Raw genomic sequence first — 24,600 nt, 5'->3', positions numbered from 1 at the left:
CATCAAGTTTAAGCCGATGATTACTTGGAAGGGGTGGGCGAGGCTGACTCTGCCTCCAATGCAACAACTCGGGTGTGAGATGCACCGTGAGACAGCTTCATCTCAAGTCGGGAGAAGCGGGGAGTCCTACAGGCCCTTAGGTTTCCGATCTCCCGAGTCCACCGAAGACTGGACCAACTCATGGCTCTCATAGGCGCGAAAGGCAAGCTGCGAGCTGTGAGAGCACAGATGGTCAGTGGGCAAGCATGTGTCCTGTAGCACGAACACCGGACAACGCTGCTTCTGCGGTGGAGTCCGGTTGCTTCGGCCGGGCGGATCGAGCCAAGGCCGACTTCACGCCGTGTTGACGAGCCGGAGCGTGCCGATCGTCATCACTGAAGATGGCGGTATCCGCTGTCATCCGGAGGAGATCGCCTGAGATCGATGGAGAACGTCACATGGTCTTTGAAGTGCGCAGTCGCTGAAATGAAGGAGGCCGAATGCGCCCAGCTAGTCACGCGGCGTGTTGGTAGATCTTCCAAGCTTGCTGTCCCAAGTTTTTCTGGGTCTCAGGAGAAACACAGTAGTCATCGTCGTGAAGATAGCAGTGAAACTTTGGAATGAGCATGTTGAGACTTGTGTCGCATCAGCATCGAGAAGATCATGAGCGGGGTTATTCTAGATTGTCTGGTTTTGATTGTTGTTATTACTGCCGAGGAGACACCGCAAGTCTCTCATCTGTCTCGCTGTGTAAATGTGACAGAATACGCGGGACTCGGTTCCATGGGTGATGTTCCAAAGACTGAGGCTCAATGGGTCTTGTGACTGGGTGCTCTTGATGTGATGTGCAGAGTTGTCACCAGCCTCTCACTGCTTCAGAGGCGGTGAGAATGATGATGAAATGATACAGCTCGCTCGGTACCAGACAAAAGCAAGATGATCGAGTTGTCTTTGAGCTCGTGACGCAGATGCCCAGCGCTCTAACCGCCGTATTACTGGGCCCTCGTCGCGATCGGGAAGCCGTCTTGTGGCGGTGAGATGGTATCGAACGATGGACCACTCCTTGCATGGAGAAGCAAATCTCTTCCAGTGGCGCTGCCACGATGTATTGCAGGGCTGCAAAGAGCAAGGCAGATCTTGGTGCAGGATCTTGCAGGGCGATGCGCAATCTACAAGGGATGATGATGCAGACTCCTGGCGGCTCCTTTCGGCAGGAGATCGTGTAGTGGATCTGTTTTACCTCAGTGGCAAGGTCGCTGAGATTCGAAATTTTAACTGGTGACAAACACCTGGGGTTCGTAAGGGGAAGAAATATGAGATTGTTGTCTCTCCTTCGTCGTTGGCGATGTGGGCTCGAATGCCTGGAAGTCGAACGAAGCCGTCGAAGAATATGATATATGACGAAAACCCTTCAGCAGATTATCCGCAGCCCCTCGCTTCTGAAGTCCCCGCCATCTGGCCTGAGGAAGAAAAAGGAAGCATGTTCTCTTCGGATCCAACCATTAGATCGCCGCCGCGGATGTGGAGGAGGTGGATGTCACCGCGCCTTGGGGTCGAAACTCTGCCAGATCATCGACCACGAGTCCCCAGATTGAAGATCGAGCCAATCTTGTACTGCATGAGGCAGCTCGAGAGACCGCCTCAGGACGGGTCCCAGGCCGGCTGTGCGCGTGAATGCGATTTTGTGGGCTCTAGCCTGAGGAAAAAACAACAAATCCTGTCAAGATGATAGAATTCTGTGATGGCCATGTTTGCTTGTCGTGAACCCCGGTCGACGGAACTAGTCGATCAACCGCACCTCCTCAGACAACAAGGACTGTGCCACTCAGAAGCAGGTTTGACGGGTTCCGATGCAAGGGAGGTGTGATTCCGTCTGCGGACGAGACGCAGCTTAACCGACGATATCAAAGCCGCGGGTTGCATCACATCCGGGGAACGGGGCCGGACAGGTCCGGACAGGGTGGTCTCACACTGGCGAAAACCGTTGCCAACGCGCCGGAGCCAGTCGATCGTATCATCGGAATCTGACAGGCCGGGGGCCGTTGCTCGTTTGTCTGATGATGGTGGTTGGTTCTGGAGGAAAAAGCAAGCAAGTCTGTATGTAGCTTCTGGATCGACACTGTGCCTCGACGTTGGAGCTTCGGGTGGTGTTTGCTTGTCCCATGTTTGCTTTTCCTGGCCGCGGGGCGAGACCTTTAAATCCGCTTGATATTAGTTGATTTGTCTTGCTCATGTCTCTTCTCTTTTCCTGACCTGTCAGTTTTCTCCTGCCTACACGAGAAGTGAGAAGATATGGTAGCGAGAAAAAGCAAAACAATGGTAACGATTGTTCTCGTCTGTTGAGAAGTAGCTTTTGTACCGCTACCTGTTGCGATGGCGAACTCAGGTATCGGGCTTGTTTCTGCCAATCCTGTTCTGGATCATTCGGCGAGGTTTTCCGTCATCCTCAGGGTGAAACTGGGTGGCATCGATCCAGAGGATTCTGGCGCCGGCAGAAGAAACGAAAACAGGCAATATGGTTATCGGGGAAGATGATGACCGCAGGAAGACAGACGAAGAACGAGAAAAGTGTGTGTCCGTGAGCTCTATCCTGAGTTCCGGCGTCGCTTTCCCTTGCTTGGCTGCAGACGCCGGCAGTCGTTTGATGTCACGTGGTGGTTCTTACCCTCCTCGATTGAAACGCCGGACGACGAAGGCGCCATGGAATAGAGGACTTTGAGAACTGAGAAGTTACGGGCTCACGATTTGGAATGAGTCTGGCCACGACAACTCTGGTGCTCCAGGAGGGAGGCAGGCACTTGCTTGGCTTACCACTTCCATCAGGTAGGTGCTGGCCGAGACGGTGGCGCCGAATGTTACTATGCAATCTTGATAGACTGAAAGATGAATTCCAATTCGATAGAAAATTTGAAAGTTACTAATATGCAATATTGACTCTGTCATATTGACAACGTACGTGACGAGGTCGTTGCAGCGTTTGGCATTTTGTTTGATATTGAACGAAGCGTTTGATAACTTCCTTGCTATGGCGCCGGCGGTTCTGCGCAACCTTTTTAGATTGCGGAGAGCTGGTACTATCATGATATTGACTGTGGAAAGCCAGGTTTGGCCGGGGATTGCGCGTGAAGCAAGTTTTGGCGGCGTTCATAGTGCGAGTCGAGTGCCAGAAGTTGATGGTCTGTTGTGATTGCAGGTTGTAGGTGACGCGGGGGGGCATAACAGTTCAAGACTTCACAGAGAACCTCAAGAGAGAGTCAATCTTACACAATAACATATATACAAAGTCCAAAAGTATAATTAATGTGATTAATGTACTGTACGTTGGTTGTCGTGAACTTCATTTACATGCCAGATCCACAGAGGGGCAAAACATTGCCAAAAACACATACAACACCAGGTATTCGCTGGTCGTCACCGACCCAACTACTAATCCGGCCCTCATTGGCTTATCTATGGGAGAGCGGACGGGATCCCGAGTTTTCCAATGGGTATGGTCGTATGTGATGGTTTGAGAAGCCAGAGTTGACTATAAACGACGACGTTCAGAAGTGTCGAACCTTGGGGACAAACCGGCCCCTCATAGAACCTCATAGAACCTCATAGAACCTCATAGAACCTCATAGAACCTCATAGAACCTCATCAAGCCCATTTCCTGTTAATTTACTTTGTAGCAAAACACTTCATGGGTTTCACGAAAACAAAGAGGCATCCTAAGGCGAGAGTTGAGTAGTTCAGATGGCATTGAGTTTGTGGGTTGACGGAAGCCAGGTTGTTATGGAGGCCGGGTTTGGTCTCAGGCAGCGATCAACCCCATCATCAACAGGTGTTTCTATTAAATCTATACAAATTTTCATTTTAAAACAAGGTCAACCAAACCCTTAAGTCTTACCTGTCCGCTGATCTCAAGATCACCGCCACAATGAGCCCTACCTAATGTGGTTGAACTGGTGCCCAGCTCTGAATGAGCCCTGCTGACGTCTGGATAACCCACCAGTTGGGTCTTCCTCGTTCTTGAGTGAAAGAAAGAATTGATGTTCCGCTCAAATCAAGATATTCATTTAAGGCTGTCTTATAGAAAGAGACCTAGCCAATAGAGACAGAACTCGTGTTGGGGTCACTTAGAGCGAGACGCAGATCTACCTGTCCCGCCGGATCTGAGAGACCAGCCAAGAGATGCCACAAATATGAAGCAGATGGAGCAAATATGGTAGATATAAGTTGAAATATTTTGGTTCTGGATGAGATAACATGCAAGACACTGACAAGAGCGAGGATAGTTTGGATGTTGGTACCGAGCCGCTTGCGGGGAAGTATCTAAGGAGGAAGTTGATGACATCGGCGAGACGGATGAGAGACTTTAGGACAAAATCATCGATTCCGGCCGCGAGAGAGTTCATTCATGTTCTGGATATTCGCAAAGAGTAAATCGCTGGATGAAACTTCAAGGCCTCTCAACCAGCCGAACCGAGCAAAACCAGACATGTACCGCCTCCCATATCAAAGCACAAGGATTATATCGCTTACGTCTTTTATCATTATTCTACAGCGACCTAGAAAGACGCGCTCTCAATATCTCCCTCCCATCCTCTCCAGGTCTGCCTCTTCCAGCACAGGACTATTCACCCTCTCCCCTCCCCTCTGGATGGAACTCGACCCAAGTATCGTTCCACCGGCCCCGATACTCCAGCTTCCCCAGCTATCTCTATCTTTGGACTCCCTCGCATAGCTTTCCGTCAAATCGCAGAAGTCTCTGGAGTCCTTCCCCAAGACAACTCCTCTCGCAGGATTCCGCGGTGGTATGAACCCCGCGGCCAGAGCCATGCTGACGTTGTGTCCGTTGTCCGTGGAGTGTTGCCGTAATAACGCGATCGGACTGACGGGGCTGACTGGCGGCGGTGGTGGCGGAAGTGCGCGGTTGGGTGGCGGGCCGGGACAGACGAGATCCGGTATGCGAAGCGGCATCTCATGCGGACGAGCAGGCCGTGATGGTGATGATGGTACTGGGTAAGGAAAGCCGCTCGATGTGTTAGAGACCGTCCTGGCTGTGCGGCCGGTGGTCGCACTGCTCATGCTCGCGGTCTTCAGCTCCTTCCCCTGGAAGATTGTCGATGGCGGGTTGACCAGAGACTTGGTTGGGCGGTGGTGCCTCGACGAGAAGCTGCTGTTTCTTTGGGTCACGAAAGGAGGCTGCGGAAAGCTGCTCGTGCTCGAGTTGAGGTTGCTGACGGGTGTGCCTGGAAACGAGCCTCCAAACTCGGAAGATGTCGGGGTCAGAAGCGTGGGAAGTATTCTGCGCTCTTTCAGACGAGGCGGTGGCGTGAGGGGGACCGGGTTGTGTATGTTCTCGTGCGTTGAAGCCGTGGGTGAGATGAGAGGTGTCGGCGAGCACGCCTGGGGAAGTGGGTTGTGTTTTATCTCGCTCTTGATGCTCTGCGTATATCCCCGTCGAGAGCGCCTTCGGTACAGACAGATTGCGACTGCCACGATGGCGAGTAAAACGACGGCGCCGCAGACGCCGATGGCTATCCTAGGACCCAGAGGTAGACTGCCGCTGGGTTGGTCCTCGTCTGACTGCTTCAGGTTGGATGCGCTCGAGGTCCCGGAGGCAGAGTGGCCAGACCGGGTTGCGGAAACCGACGAAGTCATTGAAGCTGAAGTGGGCGTCGCCCAGAAGCCCTGCGACTGCGTTGCGTATGGAGTTGGGTGCGGTCTGCCGTCGCTGTAGAACAACCCTTTCGCACAATCGCCTGGAGGTCCGATGACTGGACAGATATGTCCCAACGACGGGGGCCCTGGGTCTTGAATTCCGTGACTATTCAACGTCGTTAACGATGGCTCATGATTGGAGAGGGAGATAACTCACCTTTGGCACCGGTTGACGATCCAGTTGACACCGGCTATCAAGGAGTCAGAACGAAGTCCAAAGTCTCACTTCATCGTATACAATCTACTCACGATCCTGTCCCATCTCGGGCTTGACCCCGCACGCCGACGAGTTGCAGCAATATAGATCCCACAACCGCTCCTGCGCCCCGTCGTTCTTTGACAGAATCCCGCACACCTCCGGCAGTCTCGAGTCATCATAGCCCTGTACCACGTCCCGAAGAAACCGCGCCCGGCATTCCTCGATGCACTTTGGCGGATCTGGAACATTGGATGCGACCCTTGACCACGACTTCCCCTCCAGCGGACTGCATTCATCCCCCTCCATCCCCGCTGTTTTGGCAAGTCGACTCGGGTTTTCGCGTGGCTTTTGAGAGCGAGACAGGCACACTTTGGGTTCGGTCTTTCCTTCAGGTGAGTGCGACGGACGGCGATTTTGTAAGCTGAGTCAAATGTGTGTGCACACGGCGTCCGTAAAACGAGCGACTAGAGAGGGATGAATGAGTGCGGTCGGGCTGATGAAGCCTTGGCAATCTGGGACAGCCGCGGAGAGTCAGTTGAAGCGACGAGGATCAATGGACAAAGGCTCGACGGACGGCCAAAGAATTCTCAGAGTTCCGCGTTTGTAACTATATACTGAGGTCGTCTCTCGGACGGGCGGTGGCTAACACGGGAGGCTCAGTGACATCGACAGACGGACGACGGGACGGTGGCCAGTCAGGCAAGAACAAAGCGGCTACACCATACTGTATCCGCCCGCTGCCGGTCGAAAAAACCTCGTATGTAAACCGGGTGATACAGCCCGCAGAAGGTTGAGGAAAAGGGGCTGCACGCACCCGACTGGATGTGAGGTTGTATGCATGTATGGAGGGGGCCCGCTGGGCTTCAAACGGATGCTGACGTAGAGAAGTAGAGGAGAGCGATCGGTGTAAATGAATGCCATGTCGATGCCCGTTTGGCTTGCAGGAAAACTCCAACGGCACCCAGCTTCTGGGCCTCGAGGCTCGGCGCATCTTTGTTGGATGCGTGTTTTGCACTGTCTGGTACAAACCGTGCATGACAATGTGATAATCGTCCCCTCGGCTGGAACCAACTTGTATCTCGAAGACTTCTTGATCTGGAAATTGCAGGGCAGAGAAACGCATTCGATTGGAAGCAGTCTTTACCATCTCATTTCGAGGCTGATTCGCAACCAGAACCGTAGAATCTGCGATTGGACCTGCGCTCCCAGTAGCTCTTGTGTCACGAAACGGCCTTACTTCGCACGAACTCAACAGGAAGCACCGCGGGAACCACGACATCGACGTCCGGCCACTCGGGGACTCCCTCAACGGAATGCCTGTCTTCCGAAAACACGTACGGACCGGGGGTTTGAAGAAAGAGCAACCCGTTAACGTTGCCCGCTAAGCTTATATGGGATTACCTCTTCTTCCTCTGCATGGGGGGCGAGCCTGGCGACGTGCCACGAGGGGGCCGGGATGAAGAAACACAGACCACCGTATCACGGCGTTGGAACCAATGGATTTTGGGCCTAGGCGAACGACCACAGACATCGTGAGACGCACACGAGAGGGCTTCCACGTTGGATGTTGGTGTGGTGGCACTGGCCGGCCGGTTTGGGCATGTTTCCAGCTTCGTTGGCTGTCGAGATCGGATCCGCAGGGAATGTCTTCCGATTGAGTGCGTTTGGAGTTTGTAGGCGTGGAAGCGGGATGGTTATGCAGGAAGCGGTTTTCTGACCCCGATTGTCCGCGATGGCATCGCGCTGCACGACAGAAGTGACGATAAATGGACATATAAGATCAAGGAGAGAGCAGAGGGAAACTTGGATCTCCTTGAAAGGCTAGGTTCAGGCTGCAGCCAAGTCGCCATCGCGAGAGTAGAAGCCTTTGAGTTTCGACAAGTCTCAACATTTGGTGAACAATCGCATGCCACCGGAACCCGGACGGCATAGCATGCTCTTACCCGCGATCTACTAGCTCAGTGTTCCGGCGCAAGATGTCGTTTTGGGAATGAAGTCCGGCATCAGGAGTCACGACAAACCAGGCTAGGGAAGAATATGGATGGTGAAAGCTCGTGGAGCAGCACGAGATTCTCGCCATGGACAGCGGAAAGATCGACTTCCGTGATTATCCAGGTCCCCTGAGAAGCTGAGCGGTAGGCCTAGATTTTCAAATGTAAGCCTGCAATAAGGCTTAGATACATCCTCAAGATGTGCGCCACTAAACGGTGATGCTAGGGCTGTACGACGCACGTGGTAAATGTTCCGCAATTGAGTGTCTGCATCCTTGAGAATCCGTTCTCGCAGAGTGTTGAAGGGTGAATCTTTACTGGTGTGGCGTGGAATGGCCGAGGATCTACGGCCGGTGGCTGCAGGGATCTGCGTAGCCGTTCAGGTTATTTCGTATGCCCTGAGAATATTGGACATTCTCTCTTGGTATTGGGTAAGCGGCTACATATGCCCCTTTTTCCCCTTGTCGTCTTCGTAGAATGCTTGGTGAAGAGAGCGCGCGGGCAAGCTGAAGGTTGTTCGAAGTGACATTTTCATAGGCGAGGCTCGTATTGGATGCCAGCCTAACTTACCAACTAGTAAACAGTCCATATTCTCGGCGCCTATGTAAGGAAGGCGTTCCGAAGGTTGCCCTCAGCAAGGTTGCTCTCAGCTTCTAACCGAAAGGTAGTTCAAAGTCTCCCCGGCTTCTTTGGTTTGGCTTGCTGAGAAGCCACATCGGAAGGCTTTCGATAGCTTGTCTCTCGTTTGACTCGAGCTAGAACAAAACTCTGCCTGAAGCTACGACTTCAGCTGAGCACATAAATAACGGACACTGTGCAGTTGCCAGCGATGATCGAGGCCTCAACTGATTCTTGACACCCTGAACTCACAGCAAAGCTAATTCGATGGAGCTCGACTCAAAGACACGTTGACGACTGACGCCATATGAATGCATTGAGCCGTATTTGCGGTCAAAAGGCGAATGCGAACGAAGCTGACGAACGGCGTTGTCTGGAATGTTGATGTGGACGGGACGCTGTCTCATGAGTTCTGATTTGAGCAATCGGTGCTCGATCCAGTGTGAGCAGAGATTTCGGCCGTAAGATCTGGTGTTGATGCTGATAGTGCGTTGTTTGTCTCGGGATGCTGCATCGATTTGTTCCAGAAATGGTTGATCGCGGCATGCCCAGCCTGGACGTGTGGGTGTATGATTCGTTGTCTAGGAGACACCGCCTCTCTGTCTGCGAGGTTCCAAACTTGGCAATCCAAACGAACGATTTTGCAGAAACAGATGGATCTGGTTCCATGAGAGGTTTTGAGCACCAGCGGTGAAAACGACATGTCAGCAGTCAAAGCAACTTGAAAGATGTCTAGGAACTTCGTGCCCGGAGATTTCGGTGCAAGTTGCGAAGTCCGTCGGAGCCGACAGATTCCAGTCTCCCAGTCACATTGTCGGGATTGTTTTGAAAGCCCATCATCGTCAGGGTAATAATTCCAATTGGGTGTTGAACAAGTGATAGTAAAGGACTTCTACGAAGCCGGTCCCTCCGCTGTTAAAGCCGACTGCCGGCCCGCCCGGGGAAGTTATCCGATGAAGTCCCCCGCTAGCATCCGGGGTAACCCCGCAAATAGCGTGTCATCGCCTAGCGCGGTGAAGCTTCGGCGCCGGTGAGCCTCGGTCCAGCTTTCCCTCTCGACAAGCTTGGAGCTCCTTCCTCGGCCTCCGCTCCCCTCAATTTGTCCAACGTTTCTCACGATACATATTGCATTGGATTACTATTTCGATCAAGAACCTCGGTTTCAGTTGACTGAAGCCATGTAGATTAGTCTTTCTCAACTGAACTCAATCAACCACCACAGCAGCATCATGGCCGACAAGGCGCAACAAAGACTGCAAGCCCTCGGCAAGCAGCTCGACGGCATCGACCCCATCACCAAGGTCGCCGGACCCTCCGCCGCAGCCCGGACTCAAGGCAAGGTTGTTATCATCACAGGTCAGTCGCTTCAGATGTTTGACGGCTTTCGCCGATTCCAATAGACTCACAATTGAACAGGCGCGAACTCTATCAAGGGCATCGGTCGAGCCTCCGCCCACCAGTTCGCCGAGAACAATGCCCGAGCCATCTACATCTGCGACTTTGACGATACGAACCTCGAGACTCACAAGCGCGAGATCAACAGCCTCTTCCCCAAAGTCGAGGTCCACACCCGCAAGTTTGACGCCTCCAACGAGAGCGCCGTCAAGGATGTCATTTCACATGCAATGACAACATACGGCAGGCTGGACGTCTACTTTGCGAACGCGGGCATCACCGGCCCTCACCAACTCTTCACCGATATCAGCGCAGAAGATTTCATGACTAATATGCGCGTCAACGTCTTGAGGTGAGAGCGTCCCGGCACACCGAAGCCTCCGAAAACTGACTCGTTCGCACAGCGTCTTCCTCGCCGCGAAGCACGCAGCGCCCGCCATGCAAAAGACCTCCGCCGAGAAGACGACGTCACGCGGCAGCCTCATCTTCACCGCCTCCGTCGCCGGCATCCGCTCCAACGCCGGCACGACTCCCTACTCGTCCGCCAAGGCCGCCGTGATTTCCCTCGCGCAAACCGTCGCCTACCAGCTCGCTGGCACCAACGTCCGCGCCAACGCCATCTGCCCGGGCCTCATCGAGACGGGCATGACGGCCCCCGTGTACGACTCGGCGCGCGCGCGAGGAACGGAGGGCAGGATCGGTCAGATCAACCCCATGAAGCGCGGCGGCCGCGCTGATGAGATCGCGCGCGTGGCTTTGTTCTTGGGCAGTGATGAAAGCAGCTACGTCAACGGCCAGGCGTGGGCTGTTGATGGCGGCTTGAGTGCGGGACATCCGTATGTTGTTGGCAAGCTCGCATGAACAGCGAATGAGATGAATATCGTTGTGACGATCGGTCTGTGTACATATGCCAGACGTACATGTTGGAATACAGTAGTTGACCATACGGCAAGTTTGACGGAGTTATGCCCTTGGGCCACATGTTATGAGTTCGGAGGAGTCTCGAGGAGGCCGCGGGATCCTGGAAAGGTGGATATTGTCAAGTCTCCAGAATTCGAGTGTTGACCATCTGTTCCCCTGCCGAGCACATGAAAGAACTTCAGAGAGGTTCATGAGCACGTCACCGGCGGATAGAGGAGGATGAAGTTGCACCAACCCCTCGATAACCGGGACTGCCATAGGAGATCATCAACAAGCTTGAACAACTCCGTACACCATTACCACTTTCCGTCCTCGACCATATCCTCCGAGGCCTCTTTAGTGGGTAAGATAATAACCATATCATTTATTTCCCCGGCGTTGATGTCCGTCTTCTCCATAGAGGACCACCGATTACATTCACTTCTGCCTCATTCGCTCGTGACGCGTCACCACTTCGACCTCAAATCCCACATTTCAAGGATCGGCCAGGGCGAGAACATTCAAGCATATCTGCCCCTTGCCGCCGCTAAAGGCTCATCGAGTCTCCACAAACAGAACTACCGTGAAGCCGCGGCCATAGAGTGACGGTCAATGACCTCCTATCGACGCCTTCTTTTAATCAAAAAGTCCCCCCCTTGAAGATGAAACCCCAGGGCAATCTGGACCTGCCAGCACGTCAACCAGTCTTTTGACCGGGAGCATCTCTTGGCAAGTGTGATACCGCTTCTCAAGCGGCAGTCCACGTAATGGTTTCTATCCACTGGCGGCTTTCCTCCTTCCTCTTCCAACGTGAAAGTCTTCCTTCGGCCATCTGCCGCCGCAGGTTTGTTTGCCCTTCTGCAAGTGTTCCTGGTCTCGGCCGAGCCGCGTAACCACACGCCGCCCACATCCCGATGCGCCAGATCTCCAGTCTCCCCCCCGGCCCCACACCCCTTCCGTCCAAACCCCCGTTCCCGTACATGACATCGCCCTACGCTACGGCGCGGGATAGATTTGACCAAAGCAACGTAAGTCGAATTGGTTTCGCTGTCATTGGACATCAGACGATCCCCCCTCCGAATAAGATGGCCCCCCGGTCCTCGGGCCCTGCTCCCGCCACCCCGCAGCCCCCCTGTGTTAGTCTTTACAGAGGCGGCGCCATATCACGGCTAAACTAGACCTCCTCCGTCACCTCGTGCTCCGGCGAAACGTCTTTGAAGGAAGGTGACGACGATGTCTCGAGATGCGCCTGCGGGAGTGTGGGGACGGGGGGTCTCTACTCGTTGCGGAATGTCGTTGCTTTTGCTGGATGTTTTGCGCCAGCGGCGACTGAGCACGGCATAGCATTGCCAAGACGACAATCATCAAGGAGTTGGCCAGGAGTTCGGCAGAAGTTTGGTTCGTAGAGAAGCAGGTTGTTGATCGTGAAGATGCCAAGAAGAAGAGTGATATAAGAAGAGACGAGATTCCTCCTGTAGATCGAATCTCTTTCCACCAGGCTCTTCACCTCCTCCAGCCCTTCAACCTCCTCGCCCTCATCCTTTGCTCCTCCGTGTTAACCGCATCATCTCAAAATGGCTCTCCGCACCGCCCTCGCCGCGGCCTTGGCCGTCTCTCCCCTCTTCGGCTCCGTCGCCGCCCACGGTACCCACACCGCCGAGGAGATCGCCGCCGAGCTGGCCCTCCGCTCCGTCGTGACCACCTACGGCAAGCGCGCCCTCGACGCCTGCTCCAACTCTCCCTCTGCCCTGGCCCTCAAGCAGCGTGCCCTCGACCGCCGCGCCGCCACCGCTCAGCGTCTCCGTGCCGAGCGCGGCCTCGACGGCCAGAAGATGCGCAAGCGTGCTCAGGCCGACCTCGAGAAGTGGGCTGCTATCGACCACGCCTCAGACGCCGGCTACACCCTCGACACCCCCCTCGAAGAGATCTTCGGCTCCAACGCTACCTGCGCCCTTGTCCCTGAGACTACCATCGGGCCGTACTATGTCGAGGGCGAGCTCATCCGTACTGACATCACCGACGGCCAGGGTGGTGTCCCCGTCCACTTGGATGTGCAATTTGTCGATGTTACCAACTGCGGTCCTCTCCCTGACCAGCTCATCGACATCTGGCACTGTAACGCTACCGGCGTGTACTCTGGTGTCTCCGCCCAGGGCCAGGGCGGTCTGAACACCACCCACGGCCGCGGTGTTCAGCAGAGCGATGCCGACGGCGTCGTGCAATTCGACACGATCTTCCCCGGCCACTACACCGGCCGCGCCACCCACATCCACGTTATGACGACCGATGGCCCCGAGATCCTGCCCAACGGCACCTTTGAGGGCGGCACCGCTAAGAACATCGGCCAGATCTTCTTCGACCAGAGCATCATCAGCGAGGTCGAGCTCCTGGCCCCGTACACCTCCAACCAGCAGCAGCTCACGACCAACCTCCAGGACGGCATCGCGGCCGGCGAGGCCACCGCCGAGTACGACCCGTTCCTCAAGTATGTCAAGCTCGGCGACGACCTCAACGACGGCCTCCTCATGTGGATCACCATCGGCATCGATACCACCGCCGACTACAGCGACCAGGTCCAGGCGGCCGCGCACTACTACGAGGGTGGCGGCGTCGACCAGAGCGGCGGCGGCGGCGGCCCCGGAGGTCCCGGCGGTCCCGGTGGACCCCCTCCCGGCTTCTCGTCCACGGCTGCTCCGACTTCCACGGCTGCCGCGGCCCGTGCCGTCTAAAGGAAGATGCCGAGAAATGTGTTGGAGGAATGTGATGGAAACACGCAAGGAGAAGGTCGGAGATCCCGAATAAGATGATTTCAATTCTTGGAGAAAATGTAACAGACGGAGGTTTTTGTAGTTATGGATTGTATGGCAAAATATCCTGTGATACCAGCAATGCAACATCTTGTTACCACTTGAAAATTTATGACCACAACAAGCACGCAGCAGTAGGATGCCTAACGCTTGGAGTTTATCTCGGGAAGTCTGATGTCTATGGTTAATAAGTGCCCACAGAGAAAGTCGCATCTAACGCTTGGGAATCCAATAGTCAGCACTCTCGCAATAAGACACCGTCTGTTGTCTCGGGAAGCCTAACATCTGTGGTTGACAAGTACCAGAAGCCCACGAGACCGGCCCAAGCAACGACGTCCAGAGAGAGAAGCGTGGCCAGCAGGTTGAACATAACACCCAGGTTTTCGTTTAGGTTATACAAGAAAATAAAATACAGTTTCCTCAATTCCTTACAATTCTCCCGACATTATCAAGTAGATGGTCGTAAACTTATGGGTGTTAATATCATCCTTGTCGCCATCCTCATTGTCGTCCTTATTGTTGTCCTTGTCATCATCGTCCTTATCGTTGTCGTCCTCATTATCGTCGTCATCCTGCTTGTCGTTATTATTCTTGTTGTTGTCGTCCTTCGTCATCGTCCTCATTGTTGTTATCATCCCTTGTCGTTATTAATCTCCTTGTCGGTATTATCCTTATTGTCGTCGTTGTCCTTATCTTTGTCGTCCTCATTGTTGCTGTCCTTGTCGTTATTATCCTTGTTGTTGTTATGCTTGTTGTTGTCCTCGCTGTTGTCGTCTTTTATTATTGTCCTTATTGTCATTCTTGTTCTTGTTCCTATTGTCGCCCTTGTTGTTGTCCTTGTTGTCGTCCTTGTTGTCGTCCTTGTCGTCGTCCTCGTCGTCGTCCTTGTCGTCGCCCGTCGTCGTCGTCCTCTTATTCAGTAAGTATCCAACATACAAGTGGTTAAGTCTACCTGTCTACTAGTCTCAGATTATTTAAACTCGAGATATAGGCAAGGGACTAACGACATCCAGATTGAATATGACGTTTGCTTATTAGATTAGATATAGTTGTTAAAGATATATTACGCTCTTTTCCCTATGATGAGTTAAGAGTGCGTGCCTTGATGTAATGAAACTCTTCCGCGAGTATGTTTCCATTGACTCGCTCATACTCTAGCGCTTGTCGGTAAAGGTCCACGTGTGCCATATGATGGCAAGATGAGGATCAAAGCTGGTTCCTGCGACTTCAATCTTGTAAGTTGAGGGTTTCTGAGCATGTGGTTCTTGCATGTGGTCGACCAAGTGCGACATTCTGTCCTTTCCGTCTTGATGTCCGAGCAGATACACCGATTCAGTGGCAAATGCGACCGCAGACTTGGACCACCTTTCATTCTTGTCTGCGTCTTCTATAGATTTGGCGTAGTTGGTGTCTGAAGGAAGCGCACGCGGGTTGCCATGCGTATCATCAGGTTGCGTCATACCAGCATCAGAGAAGTAAAACACCATCGCCAATATGAATAATTCCAAGTGTGTCGCCCGCCGTCTGAAATGCTTGCTTCAGGAAGCTGCGGTATCGGCGACGACAGAACCAGTAAGTAGGGGGGGAAAAGTAACAGACGGAGTTGAGGGTTTTGTAGCTGTGATTTGTGTAGCGAAATATCCTGTGATACTAGCTGGTAATGCAATGTCTTGTTATCGCTTGAATACATATGGATTTAAATGTTGTCAGTCACTGCATCTTGATGATTTAAAACTGGCAGCAAACAGAATTGAAAGGAGTAAATTAAATCACACCCATATTGGATATGGACGACAATGAACGACAACAGCACCAAGGGCAGCAGCAATAAGGGCAACAGTAATAGCAATAACAATAGACGCAACAACAACAGAGGAGATAACAACAGACGCGACAATCACTATGGTACTTGTCTTTGAGGACTATAAAGGAGAAGTAAAAAAGAAGCGAAAAAGTCGGGCGAGCCTGCGCTAGCAGGCTCGCATGTTGACGCGACTCATTTTCGGACTCCCAACACTTTTAATGATGGCAATGGAAGATACCATTAAACCACACCTCAAAGGGCAATGAGAAACTGAAGGGTTGATAATATTTAAGAGGGTTCGCAAGCCCCAGTTGTCGCGAGCTCATAATGGTGGTGGTGGCATGTTCGGCATTGAAATCAGACTTTGCGCCGAAGAGGGCCGACAACTCCAGCAAGCCAGCACCACAACAGAAGTTGCTGAACCCGAAAGAACACTTGATTCTCTATCGAATGCCGTGTTCAAATTGCCCCAGAAATATGGATTCATGTTGTTATGTGAGATGCCCCCAACGTGCCAAAAAAGCGCCAACATAGCATTTCAAGTCGCATCAATCACTTTTTCTGAGCTGGGAACCTTAAACCGGCTCTTTCCCCATTCGGACTAGCGGCAATGACACACCCACACCACACCTTCGGAGTTGACCGGCGGAATTCGGCCAAACCACCACGAAACCGAACCTCGGCTACTCAAGCTCAAATCTCGCCATTCCTTTCATCCAAAGACATCAGGTGGAGTGGCCGAGTGGTCTAAGGCGCTACGTTTAGGTTTCAGCATCGTGAGATGCAGTGAACCGTAGTGGGAAACCGCGCGAGTTCGAATCTCGTCTCCATCAATTTTTGACATTTTTTGGTGTTTTCTCATTCTTTGAGGTGGTTTCCAGGTGCTGCTTTGACCCATCTTTCCTTTTTAAATGCTCTCAATCACTGCTCAATGTACTTCCACTTAGCTGGGCCTCGTACGCGTTGTCCAGACTCTTTGAATGGATCAGTGTCGCAATGTGTACAGCGCCATTGAGAGCAGCGTTGGGACCCGCGTTTCAGTCTCCAAGACTCCAAATAAGCACAAGACACATCATTTTTGATCGCTCTTCAAAATGAAATATGAGTTGGCTTTACTGGACTTAATTCGGGGTGGCTCTCTCAGCAGCAACTCGAAGACCAAAACACCAAGGAAGATGACGGAGTACAGCCATACCCACCAGCGAAAACAAGAATGCCAACGACATGAACTCAAAAGCACTTGCAAGAATACAGCAAAAACAATTTGAACTGGTTGCAGAGTGATAACTGACTTCGGCGCTGAGATGGATACGCTCGCCAAAGCATATGGATGGCTTAGTTCGGTCCACGAACATGAGGGAATAGGGAACATACCATTCAATTTGCGAGCAAACAATGAAACCCAGACACAGAGACAGAACAAAAGACATGGAAAGCAGTTCTTGTTGTGTTCGTTGATTTGATGTCCCTCTAGATGACAGTAAGGTGGTCAAAATGCAGCAAAGCTGCAATACCTGGAAAAGCCCGATCTTACCTGCGAAATTCAATTGGCCGAAGCTTCCCAGAAGCTCCCCTACCTGCCGCCCAATTTTTTTCTTTCCTTCTGGAGGGGTCCAACTTGCGCAAGAGTCATACCGCCGACCACGTCACTTCAACACCTCGCGAACTGCAGCAATTTCGATACGACGAGCTACGAGTCGCCGTTGAAGAATTTGCGATACCGAACTTTTGCGACCGAATTTCACGGCCGAAGATAGCCGCCGCAAGCGAGACCTACTACTGCCACAATGCCCCTCGACGACGACGACAACCCGACCGCTGCCCCGGCCGCCCTGCCAAACAATGACTCCGGCGCCGGCGCCGGCGACGAGGCCGAGGACGAAGGCCTCTTCGACATGCGCCTGTTCACGTCCATGTTCAACAAGAAGGGAGTCTCGAGCCAGGCCGTACGCAAGGGCCAAAAGGATTTCGAATCGCACGGCACGAGAGCACAAGAGAACCAGCTCGAGACCAGTCGGCAGGTCATCGAGGAGGTCCTGAGCTACACCCGCGTACACCGCGACGCATGGAGCAAGGGGTGGTACTTCCCCGACTACTGGCCCGAGGCGCTGGAGGGCATCATGGAGCGGGGCGATACCTCCGGGCTGGCGAAGCCGGAGTACCTACAAGAGTTCTTGGCGGAGACGAGGCCGCTCTACGCCGAGGAGCGTGTGGTCGTCGTGGAGGATCTGAAGGGCCCGCAGGCGAAGAGCATGGGGCGCGTTGTGAGGGGACTCAAGGCACCGAGGCCGGCAGTTGGAAAGTTGTGGTTGCTGCCCGAAGAGGCGCTGTTTCTGGTCGAGAGAGGCAGTCTGGAGCTCTGGTGGCCGTTCCGCGAGTTGACGGATATCCTGCCACCGCCCGAGGTTAAGGCGACAGAGGAGCAGGATGACAAGACGGATGAGAAGGACGATGACAAGGCGAACGAGAAGGAGGACTCAGACGAAGAGTTCGAGGCGGGAGTGCCTCTGAGTCTGCAAGCCGCGTACTCGCTCTTCATCGGCCTGGACGGGGAGAGGGGGAAGATCTCGCTGCCGAAATATCAAGTCTACTCTCACCTGAAGCGCTCAGGATACCACGTCCATCGCGCGCCGCGGGATCCTCTCTACCAAGCTTCTCAGCCAGAGCCGCCGAGGACATCCCTCTGGCAGTGGCTTGTCTCCCTGTTCGACCGCCAGCCGCATCACGCTCCCTACGGACCCCTCGTTCGGCCGGGCATCTACAGGCAATACACCCACGTCTACAAGCAACTCGAGCTCCTCTCCCGCTACGACCCCAAGATCCCTTCAGAACCAGTAGAGCCGGAAGACCCGTACAAGGTCTTCTGGCACGTCTGGAAGCCCTCGAAGCACCCGAACATTAAGGTCACGGACCTGCCGCCGCCGGACTTCCGCATCGCCGTCGCCGACGCGCGGGACACGGCCGTGCCGTCGTTCGAGGAGGTCTCCGCGCTGCTGGGTGCCTCGCCCTACGAGCCGCCCGACCCCGTTGCCATGGAAGGACCGGGAAGGTTGTATCAGCGCCTGAGGCACGGATACCGGAACGTGCTGATCGCGGTGGTGGACCGCGGGCTGGTCAACTTCATGAGGTTCGGCCAGGCGGCGTACGGAGAGGAGAAGCTGTATGAGCGGTTTGACAAGGGTGCTTTCCGCGGCGGGAAGGGTGGAAGAGGTGGTCGCGGCGGACGTGGACGGGGCCGCGGACGGGGTCGGGGTCGATGAGGGGCCCGAAATGGAGCCGTGACGCGGGATCCGTGATTTTGGTCATACGGCGGAGGAAGACGGAGCAGCCGTGTGGGATCGGACGGCTCGGAATGGATACCCAACACTGTGGCATTGAGAGTTATGTGATGTTACCTACTAGAAGGCCTCACGACTTGGAGGCTTGTGTATGGACCTCCATCGGATCCAGGGCCATAAGAGGCATCTGGGAGTTACATTACAAATGATTACGACGACATATCCCGTATGTGTGCCTATTATCACATCAATATAGGCACGCCCGTGTTGGCGTTTGTCTCAAGCAGCTTAACAGACTTTGACGACTTCTCCCTATTTGCCACAATTGTCGCTCACGGTTAACCATCGCTTCGATGACGAACTGAGGCGCGCATTATCGCTGTGAGTCATCCGGCGATATCAAGCACGCCATCAACAATCCTCCAGGTTCCCCAATGTGGCATCTTTCCTCCAACCAACCATGTGAATTGCCTACTCAGGCGCTTGCCGTTGTGAAAGCTACCTACCTACCTAGGAAGGCAACAAGAAGTCGCACGGAGCGAGTATTTGTGTACGTTTAGGCTATTATCGGCCCATGTTACACAGGCTCTACATGATCTCCAACGCCGCCGAAGGTTCATGTTGTGTTCGGGGGTGGTTGGAAGTAGGTCAGCTTCAGCAAATGAGGGGTTGAGTTGCGTGATTCACCAAGGTCCTCTCAGTATCAGCACTCATCAAAAGGTGTCCCTTTCCCGCCCTTCGTATCGGGATGGCGAGCCTTTTGAAGTAAGTACTACTCACTATAAGCTTTCCCCTAAATATGTTCTCATTGCGCCTCGTATCCCATGTCACTCACATAGTATCCCATGAGTTGCAGGGATACACCTCCAGCCGCCATGAGACGCACAATCACGGTGGTTCGATGCGCAAAGTTTCGCAGGCGGCACAAGTACAGTCAAAGTCACACCAGAGCCAAATTACCGTGGTGTGTGTGTGTGTCGTACGGCTTGGCTGTAGTGTATGAGTCTCAGTTCGATGCCGAGAGCCTTTTGTGTTTTTGTCCTTGTCTTGTTCTGCCAAGGGTCTTGATGGGAGGGGGTCGCGATCACATGGAAAATTGGAGGGACGTGTTATTTACTGGAACCGTGAGTGAGGGTGAGAGGAATTGAGAGGGAAGGTAAGTAAGGTAGGTAGGCTGCAGGGGTGCGCGCGCGCGTGTGTGTGCGTGAGGCACGTAATCGTTATCCTTTTCGGTTTAGGTTACCAACTGAAGGGGTTCGAGTTTTCCGGGTTCAGGTTGGTATTTGGTGAGAAGTGAAGGTTGAACCGAATGATTCCGTGGTCAGCTCTCATGATAGGGAAGGTGAAGTAATCCAGTAGGCCTGGCAGCAGATGAGTTGTTCAGGAGCATCATGAGAATCCTCATCATACTCGTTATAAGCCCGTAGTTCCCGCACACTCACTCGAATTTCCACGCGATCTGCTTTGGTCATTACCTGTTGGGTAACTTCTGCAGATGAACTTCGGCCGTACGTACGCGAGAGCTCATTTTAAAGGTGACGTAAGAACAGCGGTGCGCCCATGATGTGTTGGTTCCTCTCTCATGCAGGACTTGCGGTGGGCTGGCTTGCTCTGAATGATTTTTTTTTGACTTCGGTTGGGCTCCAGTCTCTCTGTCAGAACACCAACAACCGAAAGTGCCTCGTGCATATGCAAGTCAGTCCATGGACTGATATCAGAGTAAGAAGGAAAATGACTGTGCCGCAAGACGAACCTGGGCCCCAAGCCCGGGTACCGTCGCCTATCCCTTGTCCTGTCAACTTGTGGCCAGACGGGACTTGTGCGTCCGCAACGAACGACAGACACCGCTAAAAATGCCCGAGATTTGCTCTTATCAGGAGGACTGAACGTGGTGGTTTGACGGCGGAGAAATCGTTAATTCGTGGATCGAGAGGTGTCGGACGGAACTGGTATGTTTTTTCGAGCATGGCAAAACGTAGCAAGAGTTTGTTGCCAACTTACCTCTTTGACTGACTATCAATACCGTTTAATTAGAAGTAGACGTCGAGTTCTAAAGCCTGGAAATGAGTCGTGTTGAGCTGGGGATGCAAGCTGTCGACTACCAGAGCCAAAAAATGCAAGGTTCATCTGAAGCTATTCATCCAACATGATCCAAGCTCGCAGCGAAACATTGCGTTTAGCGTGCTGCCTAGAACAAACCAAACAAGGCCAGCCGAAATGATTTTAACGTCACCAAAAAAGACAGAAAACGACAAAAAGATGTGGTTACGACAGCAGCAGGGTTCGAACCTGCGCGCCCGAAGGCATAAGATACAGAATTGTGAAGGAATTCAAGTCTTACCTATTAACCACTCTAGCATGCTGCCATGTCTTTCGGCGACCAAAGTGGGTGCTATGTACCGTAGGAGGGAGGTGCGGACGTGGAGCCGCCTGCCTGCCCATGCAGGTCGACTGATGCGGAACTGCTGCCAGAGACATGAAGATGGGGCTCGCTCGCAACTCGAATACTTTAGTAGCGCCGTGGTAGCACCCGAGTTCCTATTTGATCGAAACAAGCGTTGTTGCTTCTTTTTGGTGTCCCAGTCTGCAACCGGTTGAGTTTCCTCGGAACCAACGAGAAGTCCAAACTTTGGTTCAGGTGTTTCCCGGACTTATCCGGATGCCGCGGAGAGCACGGAAGTACGGAGAGTGCGTGAACAGGAAAGGAATAGGAACGGGATTAATTTGCAGAATCAGGATGGAACAAGTCGTCTTGGCGCGAAGGGTCGGGTTTTAGGAATCCCGGCAATGTAATGTGTGTCGTTGGGTGTTATTAATGCTGGCTTTTGTTCGCATTGTCACCCGCAACAATCAACCGGGCCGTTACAGCCATTAATACCAACGACGAAGAAGGAAAAGGAAACGTGCAGCCGACACAGACAGACAGACGTTGCCCAGTTTCGGGAGTTCCTTGATAGGGCAACTGACTGGGGCGTTTCGAGTTGAGCGTATCGCAGATCCGACATGTTTGTTGGCAATGTGCTTTTTTGGAGAAACCTGGGCCAAAACGCCAAACGGTGGGAAGAGGAGGGGAGATCGGCCCCCCATTTCGTAATGTTTTGAATGCGTTGGAGGTTTCCGGCACGGGGTGGGCGGGAGAAGCAAGCAACGCGGGAGTTACACCGACGGCTTATCACTGGCGACAGCAGCAGCAGCAATAGCACGGCGGCAAGAGTTGGCATGACATGCGGATTAGCAATGGGATGGTGAGTTTAAAGCTGAGGTGGGCACCTGACCTCGGCGACGAGCAGGACAAACGGGACCCCCGGGCGATGATGCGATGAGATGCGCTGATGCACCGGAGATCCACCGCTAAATCAATAATATGGATGATTAGTACTCCGTTACGACCTGGGATATGGGCCCAATTGCCAGAGATCCAGGTGGACTCGTCATCGTAATTCCCAAAGTCCCATCCCCCAATGATCCATGGCGAATTTTTCTCCCTCATGGCATCAGAAACGGATCGGTGATAAGAGCAGAGACGAGGAGGGTAGCCGATGCGTGAGTATTTTGTTTTTCCTGGTCGACCGCCAAAGCCGAGATTGGCGTAACCCGAAAACGGATGCGAAACGAAAGCATTTTGGCAGCCGGCCAGTCGATTACGCAGTAGAAGGACGAACGTGTTGAGGTGTTTTGAAAGTGGGCAACGCCATTGGAGCGAACGGTTGGAGTTGCGTCGCTTGCTTCGCTCAACCCGGGCAAAGTTGCCGTCGGTTGTCGCAAGGGAAAACCGCCAGTCCTCGAAGATCCGACCGGAGCAATTACAATCACAAGAGAGAGAGTGAAAAAGGTGTGAGAAGTGAGCGTGAGGACATGGCAAGGGTGGGCCGACATGACAAGAAATGCGTCTGTTGGCTGGCGCCCGGGTTGTCTTAGGTTGTGCTAGCCTGGGCTGTTGCAGTAATAATATCAAATAATGTACTTTTTTAGTCAGGTACGCATGTACATGTCAGAGATACAGATGGATAATTCGATTGGCAGCCAAATGAGAGCCTGATAGCCCCGAGATGCGCTCTCGCTCACGGACGATGTGGGAATCGGAGAGAGAGGGGTAAGTGTTGAAGGCCAAAGGCAAAAAGACACCTTGAGTTGATTGTGTATGGCGGGATCCAACCTTCTTTTCATCATTTCATCTCGCTTTACTGCGTAGACAACGGCAGTGGATTTTGAGTTGGGACTTTGCTCCTAGACCAACCCAACCAAGCCAACCCAAAAACTGTGACCCAAGCCCAGTGCAAAAGGTAAAGAGGGGGAACGAACAGACGCGAGGTAGGCGAGGTAGGTAATCAAAGCATTGTTGGATGTACCTGCGACAGTTGTACCTCATGTTTTATTGAATGCCTTACACAACGTAAACACTCAAGGTACTTGGCCTGAACATTGGGCTTTCTCTCTCTCTTTTTTTATCTGATTGCCAAACAACCGATTACACCAGGGCGTTTATCTGTCTGTACCCCCTGACGGACAGCCATGCCCCCGCCTGGGAACCAAACGCGCGATGAGATGAGAGGGCACTACGTCGCAACTATGACTGGGATTGATTGGGTTTTACACGACGTAGTACACGGCGGCGCAGGAAGTTGATCAACTTGAGATTCTGCCCGGGCTGGGGTGAGTGAGTGAGTACATGAGTGAGTATGAGAGAGATGGAGATGAGAAACGATGAGTCTTGAGTGTCATCTGATCTGATGTGAAGACGTGGCCTGGCTATCTGACGGGCAGGGCCCAATCTGCTATGAGCAAAAGTGAATGATGATGATGACTGGTGACTGGAGGAGGATACCTTATCCGTACCCTTGGCCCTCATGAGTGAGAGCAAGTACCTCAACTTGTCGTACTACTCACTAAACTGGAACCACCCCCGAAATGCATCGTCGTATGGCAACTCTGGTTGGTCTCTCCCTTGAGAAACTAAAACCTGTCTCTCACCCTTAGCCTTAGCTTATCCTGCTTCTACCTATCCGTACCTTAGCTGACATTACGGTCTGAGGGACGGGACCCTGCTACTGCCGCTGGACTGACTGCCCACCTTGATCGAGACTTTCTGGTGCTGATGAAAAAATTCCTCCCATTTGCTCTCCATCGTCTCCTTCGGCTTCCATTCTTTGCCTCCCTTTCCAAAATCCACCTCACTTTCCATCACTTTCCGCCCTCCCTCCCAATCCTGAAGACAACACGTCAACTCGGAAGTGGCTTACCCAACCAACCCTGCGCACATCTCTAATTCACCGGGCACTCACACGGTTTTACCGACGGCCTTTACCGACGGACACCAACCCAAGCAGTCAACCAAACTTGGCAGGAATCAGAGTCTCCATTTCGTCCACGGACCCAGACCCCCCTCCCTTCCTTCTAGTTTCCCTCTTACACAACTTTCGCACTTTCTCACCTTGTCGTCAACTTCACAACCATCGTCGTGGTCGCCTCCAACTCGCTGTTCAGTCGCCAAAACACAACAGTTCCTTACGCTGAAGACGGCCTCATCTCGTTTAACCTCACGCAGGAGGCCATCTACTACTTGTCGAGGCCGCGCCATTGTCAGCAACAGCGTCCGTGCTTTGCGACACAAGCCGTCAGGTACAGATACATTGACAGCAGCAGCAACTGGACTGGACTGCATCTGACGCCTTTTTCCCTGATTGTCACTCACTCCCAACACACAAGAGGGAAAATAAAACTGGGACTCGCTCGTTCGCATCAAGTCTCGGCTGGTCTTGGCTCTCCATCAGGAACATAATACGACAAACCGAGTAAAAAGCCTGAACTTGGAAACACACACACAACACCCTACTCCTCTGCCATCTCGATCTGGTACCTTTCTTCACTTTTACCTCAAGTATTACACATCATAACACCAACCCAGGGTGCCCAGAAAGTCTC

At 53.1% G+C, this 24,600-nt stretch overlaps 6 protein-coding genes across 6 annotated transcripts; 3 read left to right on the top strand and 3 right to left on the bottom strand.

Annotated features, from left to right (window-relative positions):
- Positions 1-4,546: 4,546 nt before the first annotated feature.
- CkaCkLH20_04764 (uncharacterized protein) lies at positions 4,547-6,191 on the bottom strand (the record flags this gene model as incomplete). The annotated part of the gene is made up of 3 exons (XM_038887483.1): positions 4,547-5,792; positions 5,844-5,877; positions 5,936-6,191. The coding sequence occupies 3 exons, from the start codon at positions 6,189-6,191 to the stop codon at positions 4,547-4,549; spliced, it is 1,536 nt and encodes a 511-aa protein (XP_038747090.1).
- A 3,532-nt stretch (positions 6,192-9,723) lies between these two features.
- On the top strand, positions 9,724-10,750 carry CkaCkLH20_04763 (3-oxoacyl-(acyl-carrier-protein) reductase; the record flags this gene model as incomplete). Its single annotated transcript, XM_038887482.1, has 3 exons — positions 9,724-9,850; positions 9,911-10,241; positions 10,294-10,750. 3 exons carry the CDS (start codon positions 9,724-9,726, stop codon positions 10,748-10,750), a joined length of 915 nt encoding a protein of 304 aa, XP_038747089.1.
- Positions 10,751-12,363: 1,613 nt separating this feature from the next.
- Positions 12,364-13,518, top strand: CkaCkLH20_04762 (uncharacterized protein; the record flags this gene model as incomplete). Its single annotated transcript, XM_038887481.1, has 1 exon — positions 12,364-13,518. One exon carries the CDS (start codon positions 12,364-12,366, stop codon positions 13,516-13,518), a length of 1,155 nt encoding a protein of 384 aa, XP_038747088.1.
- Positions 13,519-14,024: 506 nt separating this feature from the next.
- On the bottom strand, positions 14,025-14,231 carry CkaCkLH20_04761 (uncharacterized protein; the record flags this gene model as incomplete). The annotated part of the gene is made up of 1 exon (XM_038887480.1): positions 14,025-14,231. The coding sequence occupies one exon, from the start codon at positions 14,229-14,231 to the stop codon at positions 14,025-14,027; it is 207 nt and encodes a 68-aa protein (XP_038747087.1).
- A 108-nt stretch (positions 14,232-14,339) lies between these two features.
- On the bottom strand, positions 14,340-14,784 carry CkaCkLH20_04760 (uncharacterized protein; the record flags this gene model as incomplete). The annotated part of the gene is made up of 2 exons (XM_038887479.1): positions 14,340-14,505; positions 14,750-14,784. 2 exons carry the CDS (start codon positions 14,782-14,784, stop codon positions 14,340-14,342), a joined length of 201 nt encoding a protein of 66 aa, XP_038747086.1.
- Positions 14,785-17,187: 2,403 nt separating this feature from the next.
- Positions 17,188-18,660, top strand: CkaCkLH20_04759 (tRNA splicing endonuclease subunit; the record flags this gene model as incomplete). Its single annotated transcript, XM_038887478.1, has 1 exon — positions 17,188-18,660. One exon carries the CDS (start codon positions 17,188-17,190, stop codon positions 18,658-18,660), a length of 1,473 nt encoding a protein of 490 aa, XP_038747085.1.
- Between the last annotated feature and the right edge of the window lie 5,940 nt (positions 18,661-24,600).

The sequence above is a fragment of the Colletotrichum karsti genome, assembly GCF_011947395.1.
Source record: "Colletotrichum karsti strain CkLH20 chromosome Unknown Scaffold13, whole genome shotgun sequence".
Classification (NCBI taxonomy): domain Eukaryota; kingdom Fungi; phylum Ascomycota; class Sordariomycetes; order Glomerellales; family Glomerellaceae; genus Colletotrichum; species Colletotrichum karsti.
This window is presented reverse-complemented; position numbering and strand designations above follow the sequence as displayed.